Source organism: Trachymyrmex septentrionalis, unplaced genomic scaffold, assembly GCF_001594115.1.
Source record: "Trachymyrmex septentrionalis isolate Tsep2-gDNA-1 unplaced genomic scaffold, Tsep1.0 scaffold126, whole genome shotgun sequence".
NCBI classification, from domain to species: Eukaryota; Metazoa; Arthropoda; class Insecta; order Hymenoptera; family Formicidae; genus Trachymyrmex; species Trachymyrmex septentrionalis.
Window position 1 is genome coordinate 254,881 of NW_017304395.1, and position 11,751 is coordinate 266,631.

Sequence of the window (11,751 nt, forward strand, 5' to 3'; positions counted from 1 at the left end):
CAGATCTTTTATTTCATGAAAAGAAAGGAAATGAAGGATTTTGATTAATTTTCTTATAGATTATGGAAGACCCTGTGCTCCCGCCTTTAAAGAATAGGAGCTTAAGTTTTATATACAACATCCAATTCGTATCTCACATCAATAATTCCAATCGAATTCGTAAGAAACTTCGATAGCACTTCTATCACAAAACAAAAATTCTAACACAATATGTAGTTAATCCTATGATGTAAGAATGTAAGGTATATCATTCTCGGAGATGCATAATAATTCAACAAGATGGCTATTCTCTCAGCTAATCAAGAATTTGCCCCTAAATTATAAAAAACAACATGACTGTTTTGAGATAAACATTTGATTGATTGTTCCTTTGGATTGTTCTATTATTCTGCCACAATTATCATGTACTTTATATTTTTATATTATAGTTACAAGAGATTTATAGAATACAAGCGATCGGGTTCAAGTCCCGGCCGAGGTAATATTTTTCGCAATAAATTTATTAACAGTTTCAACATATTAACATCTTTATAATATGATGCTTGATGGTAGCATCAAATTATTAAAATTGCTTGTCAATTTTTTTCGCGATTACTAGAGTAGCTTTAATTATATTTATAAGTCCGAAAAAACAATTCGGCGCAGTTTAAAAAGATTACAATATGGTATATATGCAAGTACATATATAGTGTATATTAATAATCAAGATTGAATGATTTAAAGCAATGAAGTTCCAACTTCGATCGTATTTTAAATTTCTAGTATGGACTGTGTTTCTCATATATGCGGTCTAAAATAAAGATTCTTAATATTGTTTATATTACGGTTAATTCTATATCTCATTTATTATGTATTATTGCAAAACAGAAAACGAATAGTTTGTTATTATTGAAATTGAATTTATTATTGAATTTAAAAATTAATAATTGGATATTCTTCAAAGTATTACGAAGCCTTAAATGCAATTTCAACTCGAATCGTCTCGAATATTACAACAAAGATTATTCATATCGCCTGACATTTCCGGCAAGTTTGATAAGACAGTCGAATGCTGTCTATACCTGGCGGAGATCCACGCTAAGCGCCCACGCGGCTCATTGTCCGTGATAATGCACTCGAGGCGATTCAAGCGATTCTCATTTCGAAATTGTCAGCAATTAGACGTCACGCTTAAGACATGAAGGAAACAACAATGAAGTCAATGAGACATGCATGTCGGAGTCGTTGGCCGCGTGGACTTTAATCAGTAGCGTTCCTTTTTCTTTCCACATGAGAATAATCGACGAGTATTCGTAATATCAAAGCTCAAAATCCGTATATCAATATGACTCACAAGTTCTTTATCTAATTTACTTTGCGCTTGTTTATTTATTATAACTATAATAGCGTGACATTACTCAATAATGAAAACGAGTAACGTCTATTTCAACTAGTAACGATTAAATTTAGTCTTGGTTTAATTTACTCTTTTATCTTCTTCAAATTCTCAGGCTGGGTTGTTTTACCTTTCGTTAAACTTCAGCTCAATGGTTACATTTATACCGTATGCTTAGTCCACGATCTATACGATGTCTTTGTTTAACCTACAGGATAAACAAGGACATCTATTGTATAGACCGCAGCTTAAATGCATGACGTAAACGTAGCCACTGTCTTACTTTTTACTCTCTTACGCTCTTACTCTTTTACTCTTTTATTTATCCAGTAGATAAATTACCACGTAGTTTATCCGAAGATAAAAGAACCGATCCTTAAAGTTAAAAAAAGATAAAAGATAAGTTAATAGAATCGCAATCTCTATCATTTCCGTCTTTATGACAATGTTTCTTTCTCTCTCTGTCTCTCTCTCTCTCTCTCCCTCTCCCCCTCCCTCCTTTTTTAGAATTATTTAAATTAATTGTCATAAGATCACTTGTCATAAGTACAAAAATCTTATTTAAAAAATGAAATGTTACAATCATTACAATATTAGTCATTTTCACGTTTACTTATGTTTTCATTATTAGATATATATTATCGATTTCTTTTATGAAGATGCATCTATTTTTCATATTCAGTTTATGTCTGCAATTCCGACTCGTTCGTATTCCATAAATTGTAGCTCACAGTTCGCGATGTAGACACTGATATCTTTCGCATCCAGTTTATCACGATTTTCAGATTAGTCTCATGCTTCGTTGAGCAAACAGGTGTGGAAAATGTCATAATTTCTACAACTGAGATTCGTAGTATATGATACTTTTACGCGTGGCGACTAGTACGAGATAGTGGAAACATGGCGAATGTTTCTTGTTACTCTTATTACGCCGGTATTAACCTTTGTACGGCTGCATACTTTCGCACAACGGCACGATCAACTGCCTTTCTCATTCTCAGGCGTCTCGCAGAAATAGAAACTGGATTGGTACTCGATTCCCGTTCGCCTTGACGCCCTTAATCGGTCAGGGGATTTGTCTCGCGAGAGAATCTCGAGTGTCCCCTCCGCTTCCGCTATTAAATGCGACAATTGACAATCCGAGCCTTACAGGCCTTTCTTTGTTAAGCACTTCATTAACAATCTTTTAATTACAGAATATTTAATTAATGCTTTTGGGAATTGTACTTAATTAACACGACTCTTGAATTAAATATATATTTTATTTAAAAATACTTAATTACGGATTTTTTAACATCTTTCTCAGACAACACACAATATCTAGAAAACATTATTTTTACGTCTATTAGACATGCATGTAACCTGGGTTGACATTGATTACAATTTCCATTTTAAATATTATCATGAGAAGTTTGCGAAATATTAATAATACATATGTTGATTTGTATTATCAAATATCAAATTAATCCCTCTGTATCATGAATTTTTATGCAAGACCGATTTTTTTTATACTTTTAATTCGAAAATTTTTTAAATGATTGATTATAAATCAGAAGTTAGAATTTTAAAATTCAATGGCCGATTTAATATAGCGGACCAATAATTAAAATAAACTTTTAGTTAATAAATAAAATATTTAGTATTTCATTATTTATAAAAACATTATTTAATAAAGAACAGATTTTAATAACTTCGAATTCAGATGCAGCGATAAAAATATTCAGAAACTAAGGAATGCATAATCCGTTCGTAATTTCAAGATTATCTAAAGTAATATCTTAAGCTAATACGACTCTCTAATTGACTCATGATATCTTAAACACTATATAATTCAAGACTCGAAACTAGAGTCTTGAATTACTTACTGAAATAGAGTCTGTGGATTTCGTCTTAACTTTGAAAATATACAATTTTCTCGTTTTTTATCTATCACACGATTCTGTCTTTTTGGATTTTAAAATTTAAAAATTTTGACCTTAGATTAAGATTCAGTGAACCAACAAACCGCTGAGAGCATTATTATAAGAAATATGCAAATTCAAACTACTTATTTTGATTTACAGTAGAAAATAACGATTTTTCCATATTTTTCAAAGATTATATTATATTTTCTAACGCTTGTATATAGTTTATATTTTCATCAAAGTTTTGTTTATAACCAAAAAGAGGAAATTCTTTGTAAGGTAGAATCAATATGATCAACCATAGATATATTCTGAGTGCGTACACCTCGATTGTAACGTTTTTTTTTTAGTATTTTTGTTAGAGGCCATTATCAAGACAATGGATTCTAACTCATCTACCAAGTGGAAGTAAGTAGATACGTAAACAAGTGAATAAGTAGATAAATCAACTGTTTGAAAAATAGTTCTTCGTACGAGTTTATTCTTACGAGTCAACAAACATGTCATTCAATATGTTATATTATAAACTTATATTATAAAAATAACATTGTAAATCACTTTGTTTTCCATTTTTCTAATATTTTGTTATAGAAAAGGGAAAAGTATACCTACATAGATCATATTGGGTACATACCAAGTGTAGATACTTAATGATACTTTTTAAAAAATCTTTACTCATGTAAATATTTGAAAACGTTTCATATTTTTTTACTGTTCAGAAATTCTATTTTTAAATCTGACTGTTGATTTTCAATTTTGGATTTAACAAAAAATTAGAAAAAATCGTAAAACTTAGATAAGTCACATAAGATCCGATTATCTTATATTCCAATATAAGTTTGTTAAGAGATTTCTTATTTCCCATATAATTTCGACAAGCTAAAATAAATATTTAATCTCTCTCTCTCTCTCTCTCTTTCCCCCCCTCCCCTATATATATACAACACAAGTAATTTGACTGAACTGGTTTAAATTTTTTTATCTCTGATCACATTTGCTTCTTCAAATTAAATTGACTCATTGTTTCAATTACTGATTACATCCTGATTTACCAATCACAGAATGAGAATGTGTGCTGGTACATTTTTATTTAATGACTCATCTTGTTCAATATTTTTATCATTGTGGACTTATTGCGATTGTTATAATGGAAAAATATAACCGATAATATTATCGATAATATTAGAATAAAAAACATTGCATTGTTGTTTAGACAGATATGAAGATAGATATGAAGATAGATATGAAGAAATATTATCAACTTTTTGTGTAACTATAAATTGTATAATTTTTTATTTATTAATTTTATCGAATTTGTGTTTAATTTCTTTATTCTGAGGATGACCTAATAATGTCGAAATGTATGTTCTAAGAATCCCAAATACATAAAAATCTGGTATGTAACTCGTTTTTATCATTTATTGTCAATTAACAAAATTATATTGAAATTTGTAATTATTCTAGTTAAATTTTTTAATACTTTAGTAAAATCGTTCTTTCTATGTAATAAAGAAACAAAAATTTACTATGTATATTTATAATATTTATTATTTATTTATTTACTTATTTATATATTTATACTTATTTCTTTATTTATTTAATATATTTATTTATCGGGATAAATTTCTCTTATAGGAGTGAAATGTTTTCAAATTTTCAAGGTAAATATGCCTCACTGCAATAGATATTAAAAACTAATTAGGCATTACAAACTAATAGCAGAGAGTGATTGTATCTTGTAATTTATACTTCATAGTAATAACTAGGAATAATATGTTAAATCGTGAAATTGCCGGATACCGGATAATGGATATTCGGAAAGAATGTGACATCGGATATTCGATATCCAATAGGCGACTAGATACATTTATCCGATCGGATAGTAGATATTTTCTGGATATCCGAACAATTTCTTCATTCTATTTAAGAAAAAAGGAAAAAAAAGAAAACAAGAAAAATAGCAATAATAATTTCCTTTATCAACGTGAAAAAAAGAAGAGATATAATAAAATGCAAAAAGTGCAAAAAGTGCAAAAGCTGAAAAAAGAATAGAATTTTACATCAATGATACAAACTTTCAATATAAAATTTCGGCCGGATATGCAATATATATCGCTAGATACTAATGATATCCAGCTAACAAGCCCGATAGTAAAAAAGTTGGATACCAAAAAGTTGGGAGAGACTTTGCAAAAAATACTTTCATACATTATATTATACTTCAAAAAATTTGCCGCAATAAGTTCAATTTCCTATTTTTCTTTTTTCTTTTTTTTTTTTTTTCGATACAAAACTTGTGACACGTGATTTATCTGTGGATTTGTAGAACATATATACACTAGTATCTACCAGGTGCAGTGTAGAAACAAATTATTCACAAAAAATTGCTATTTTTTTTTATATTTTATGCTAAGGCATATTTTCTGTTGAAGCGTATTGGCCAGTTTTTTTTACCATATTATAGCTGAAATATTTTAAAGCAATTTTAGCAATATACAATAAAGTTGAACATACTCAGTATGTTCATATTTTTGAAGCTGTTTTAGTATTTTTTTCACTCTATCATAGACATTAATTAATAATACGCTACACAGATATAATCACACTGTGATTAAAGCTCATGGTAGCCTGAAACTAAGTATTTATGTTTTTTTATATTGTAATTGCTTCTCTATAATTGATTTAAGTTTCTGTATAGATATAATAAAAATAAAAATTAGTTAAATATAAGACTTTCGAAAAAAACAAATAAATTTTTAAATAATAATTTCATTCACTTTATGTTTTTCACAATTAAATCTTCTTAGTACGTATAGTATGTTTTTTGAATAACATATCGAAGGATGACATCGATAATCTTTACTAAAAAAACGAAATATAATGAAAAATTCAAATCGCAAATTTTTTTGTTCGCTATTGTAGATACTCTTAAACTTTGATGCGTGATTCATGCGGTATGTGCAATCGTGACAATTGCAAAAATTAAATAATTAGTTTTCCTGGAAAGATATATATCGAACACCGTATTATTAAAATTGCAATCCGATTGTCATGCAACTGCAGTGATAGTCAATGTAGTCGATGTAAGGTAGAGAAAGATAGAGAGAAACAGAAAAGGAAATATGATCGAAACGGAACCTGCATGTGCATGTTTCACGCACTCTTTGTTAAACGCGAGTTGTTCGATGCTATCCTATAAAAGAATACAATTAAAAAATAATAAAAACAAATTTATCAAAACATCGGCAAAAAATTATTTCACTTGCAAAAAAAATTTTGTTCATGGATCAACTCTAAATTTTTCATAAAATACTACTAAGGCACTTTCATTTACAGAGAATCTTGCTCAGTGTTAATATATAAATTTTTATTCAGAAATTTGTTGCTGAAAAGTGAAACGGACAACGAACAACGCACTCGATAAGTATCTCGATATCGCACTCGAGGTCGTCCGACCAGCGTACGAGGAAAGACACGAGGCTAGATTTATGTCGGCAACAATTGTAAAAAAAAAAAAAATATCGAGCGGAAAAGCATGCGCTAGCGCTCTCGCGAGTACACGCGTAAATTCGAGTGGAAGAGAAACGCACCTGGTCTTAAATCTCTGCGTGTCGTCCTGACCGGCCCACATCTTCCTTCTCCCGCAGTAACCGCTGTTCTCGATAACCTCTAATAGTCGATAACCTCGAAGCACACCGGAGCGGAGATCTGTCGTGTGAAAACCGTCCTTGCGAGGAAAACGACGAAACCCGCAAGAAAATTTATACCGGCACACGCGCGAGCGTGAATGACACGGGTCAACTGTCAAGTTGGGTTGGGTCACGCACGACGCGCTGTCGCGCTTCTTCCGTTTGTATGATTCGGCGCGTCGCGTCGCACGAGCGCAGGGGGAGAGAGGGAGGGAGGGAGAGAGAGAGAGAGAGAGAACGAGACGAAACGAGATATAGAGAACGGAACGCGGATGAGAGAGCGAGACGGCGCGAGTGAGGCCCCGCGGGAAGAAAGACGTTGCGGCGCCGCGAGCGCGAAGTGGAGGCGCCACCTCCGAAAAGTCGAGAAACTCGCGCTGTGCGAGAGAGTCGGCGTAAAGAGAGATAAAGAGAGTAACGTGCACGTCGTGCGCTACGCTTGGTCGATCGCCCGCTGCTGGTTGCGCACGATCGTGAAATACTGATGGTGGATCGGCAGCGAGGTGCGACTCGACAGAAAGAGAAAAAGAACGAGAGAGAAGGAAAGAGAGGCGGCGCGGTGGTCTTCGAGTGCAACTGCGCACAGACGAATCTTAAGCCCCGTAGTTGTGGCATGAAATTTCGGATGAGATTCAGGGAATCCCCTCATCCAACGGGTGTTTCCCACTTGCATGGATTGTAACGTATTGACTTGAATTAGCTCAAATGGGCAGTTCCAGTATGGCAAATAGAAAGGGTTTATCGTACATAAAACTTTATATGCGCAATGACTCGAGTGGCTTAAAAACTTTTCAAGTTAATTTATTTTCGCGCGACGATAATATAATTTCTTTTTAAATATAGACGGAAGTCGTTCATCCCTCCTCATATATACATAGGTATAGCAAAAAAAGGAAAGAATTTTCTGTAAAAAAAAAAAAAGAGGGGAAAATTGTTGGCACGAAGAATAAAGTTGCGTGCGAATAAACCGAGGCAGGTGTATCGCAACGGATGCGACTTCGCGGGAGCCGGAGTGTGCGACTGGGCCTTAAACCCTTACAGGTCAGCCAGCAAATAGCTGCTGAGACTCTGCCCTTAGGCTCATCGTCAGTCACGGACACCAGGTAATTTTCTCCTGGGAATACACGCTAAAACCGGGCCAGCGACAGCGGTTATATTTATCTTTCCGACCGTGTCGCTGTGTGTTCTTGTTCTTCTTTTTCTGTGCAAAATCTCGCGGTTACTTAAAAATACATTTCAATCCGCTTTCGGAGTGGTCAGTCTATTTCCTTAATGTTCGCCCGGTTTGTAACCACAAATCTTTACTCCGATTTTGTTCGATTAAGCTTATATTATCAATGATAAGAAATTAATATTTCTTTACGATGCAGCTGCGATACAGTATTTTTTTTCTAAGCAGGAAAACAATGTGATAATTAAAAATGTATCTCCACTTAAATCATTTCTGAATCACGCTTACGATGATGTGACACATTAAAAAATTATTAAGTAGTGCAAATTTAATTTGACTATTAATTTCAGTACAGTGAACTCAATCGTGGATTAATGTCGATCGAATCGAAGGGTCAATTGTGTATCTTGAAACGAGATGAAAATTACAAAAATTAACAAATTTACTGGAATATTTATAATTTCATTAGTCAATTTCTAGTGAGTAGTAATAAAATTAATACTATATATTCTCGCCTAAAATCATTATAATTACAACATACTATTTTTCATTACGCTATTGGCAATTTTTATCAGGCAAAATACAATTTAATTAAGAACAGTTAAACATTAAATATTCTTTTACATGAGAGAGATAAATACGTCAGAAAATGTTACATTAATAAATTGTAAATATTGATGTAAAATTGTACAAAACGGACGAGCAAACGCTTTTTTTTATAACCCAGCTGCGAACGAATAAACCGCTTGCTGATCGCAAAATTCCACGAATTCGCGGACGTCGCGCCACAAATTGTCGGCGTCATTTCCTCAACCATCCCCACGTGTACGTACGTAACGCGTGTACGTTAGAAGCCTTTCCTGCGCGCCGCGTGCAGCGGCGAGTTTGTCAGGAAATAAAGAGAGAAAGAGAAAGAAAAAGAGACACAGCGAGGAGAGAAAGAAAGATAACGAAGATGACCGGCTGAACGAAGGACACCGAACAAAGGGTAGGCAGAAACGTCGTGTACCTATGCAATTACGAGGCTTTGAGGCCCTAAATGTATACGCCTCTATGTGGCACGCTACCAGCTTCGATGAGTCACAAGCTTGGAGCTTGTATTACTCGCACGCGGCGACGACGTTCCGCGGATGCGTTCGATGCATTCGAACAAATTGCTTTAGAAAAAAGCACATTGCTTGAAATCTAGAAACAAGGATTCTCAAAAGGAAAAAGAAAAACACTCTACCGAATTAATTATCTTAAATCACGATTTATTGAATTCTTTGTAAAAGTTTAGAGTATTTATACATTATTAGTAATAATACATTAGTATTATTATTAAATCAGTAAATAAATTACAAACTAAATTCCCAAAAGCAAAAATTTTTGTACCATCTACTGAAATTTTTGCTGAAGAAGGCTAAAAGAGAAATTAGCCGAAACATGTACAAGTAATGATATAATATAGGATTACTTTAAAGAAACAAAACCGCGCACCGTCTACAGTGTCAATTCCCAATTGCCTGTTTATTCAATTTTTCTTTTTAAATTATTATTAAATTGATTATCAATCTTAATTATAATATTACTATTTTAGTTAGAATTCCGTTTCAAGATCGGCAAACAATCCGCCGAATGCAGTTTGCAGAATTAGTAAAAACATACATATAAAAAAAATTGCTGCTTTGACCAAATGTGTCTCTTCATTTTGATTGTAAAATAACGTAATTTAATAACTAAACAATGAATCTTTTATTGATTAATTTTTCCATGATACTCTAGGAGGTGATTCAATTTACATTGAATATTAAAAAGCGGTGAGATTGTGGGAAACTATACTATAATTGTAAGAATTAAAATTGAACTCCAGAAACTGGTCGAGCCCTCCAACCACATTGTTAATTTAATATCACGTTTTTATTCGTTCAGTCATGTGTGACAGCGGGACTAGCCCTCGATATTGTGGGCGTCGTTCGCATTGGGCGTGTACCTATGGCGCCCATAATCTTTATCAGCGACAACAACACGCTATTACGTTCCCCTTTTATATACGTATCCGATACAAAATAATAAGCCATATGTTATCGCCCTAAAAAAAAAGAATTTGCGACATGTCGGGACGAAGTTCGTGTCTTGTCCAATCATCGTAGCAACGCGTAATTACGCAAACCAGGACGCGATAATATTGCGAGGGAAAACCTCGCGGAACGCAATATACCTCTGCGTGCACGAAACAGAAACCTGAATAAAATGAAATGAAGGGATGAAAAAATCTAAATGAAAATAAAGAGCAATGTGTCGAGACGCTGCTGGTTCGCGTTTCTTTTAATTAGACCGATGTTAATTGCGTTCAAATGTAATGATGATTTCCATCGGCTTTTACTAATGCACGCTAAGACCGCGATTATGCGAACGACATATCACTTTGTTTTTAAACAATATTTCTTAAAAAAAAGGTAAAAATAATTTTAAAATATTTAAAATATTTAAATACATAAATACAAACTAAAAAGTGTCTTCTATCAGATAATATACGCAGTTTTTATAATACTGTTTGTAATTTGGCAGTAATTAATTTTTTCGAAAGATAAGCAAAAATGAGCATCTGACAAAATGGGCTTCCAAAAATAACACAGTGGGCAGTAATGCCACATATTCCAATTCTTTTTCTTTTACAGAAATTATCTGTATAAAATACTTACAAGTGAATGATATTTACAAGATTTTCCAGAATCTTTTCACTTGGATATAAAACTATTTTTGTTGAATGCGTATTTACTTTATGCTTTCTGCAAGATGCAGATATATAGCGATAGTTTTTCAAAGGCTTTCCCGTATATATGTACCATTGCTTTTAACTGCGATAGAGTTATTTGACACTATAAAGCAACATTACAAAGTTAGTTTATTTAGTTAGTTCATTAGTTAGTTCGTTATTAAGTTAGTTCATAATTTGTTTTACAGACAGGTGTGCCAGTTGACGCTGCACCCCGACTTTATATTTAAAATCGTATTATGAAAAAATTAAGAAAGAAATAATATAAATAAAACTGATTTAGAAAACTACAAGCATTTAAAACGACGTAATTATTAATAATATAGTTACTATTATTTAAATTACGCAATTTGCAAAAGAAAATCGTAAAAATTTTATTTTCGCATTCATAGAATTCGTTTTTCTGCTGATTTCGTATAGAAACAACACCATATACGAATTATGCATTTACATTTTTTTAATTAACTAAACACGGTCATGTTTTTATTAATATTAATAAAGTATAATAGTGAGTTTCTGAGAAGGGGGACCTCTCTCTCTCTCTCTTCGCTTTAGGAGATCTATGTCAATATCGGCGACTTTCCTCTACTGATCAATAATACTGACAGTATGCATCAATATTTTTACAACTTTACAGGATTAACGTTATTGACAATATATTTTACTTAATTTTACATATATTCCGTATACTTATTACACTGACATATTGTAACATGGATCCTAATAAAATGATACTGATGCTCGAGAATCAAAATTCAGACCACTGTCAATTCATCAATATTAACCACATACATCAGTAATATTGCCAGTATTTGTTAATATTGATAATATTATTGATTGTGTAAGAGTGATCT

The 11,751-nt window shown here is 32.5% G+C and overlaps 1 protein-coding gene across 2 annotated transcripts in view; it reads right to left on the bottom strand.

The window, feature by feature from the left end:
- The window catches only part of LOC108756376 (microtubule-associated protein Jupiter), a 116,113-nt gene that overhangs the window by 97,974 nt on the left and 6,388 nt on the right, over positions 1-11,751 (bottom strand). The window contains exon 1 of one of the 2 annotated variants that reach the window (XM_018500125.1): positions 6,870-7,451. The exons of the other annotated variant lie outside the window; for it this stretch is intronic. Coding sequence (XP_018355627.1) covers positions 6,870-6,910 — 41 coding nt within the window. The 5' untranslated portion in view covers positions 6,911-7,451. Of the gene's footprint in view, positions 1-6,869; positions 7,452-11,751 lie in introns of those variants that run through there. 2 annotated transcript variants of the gene reach the window in all.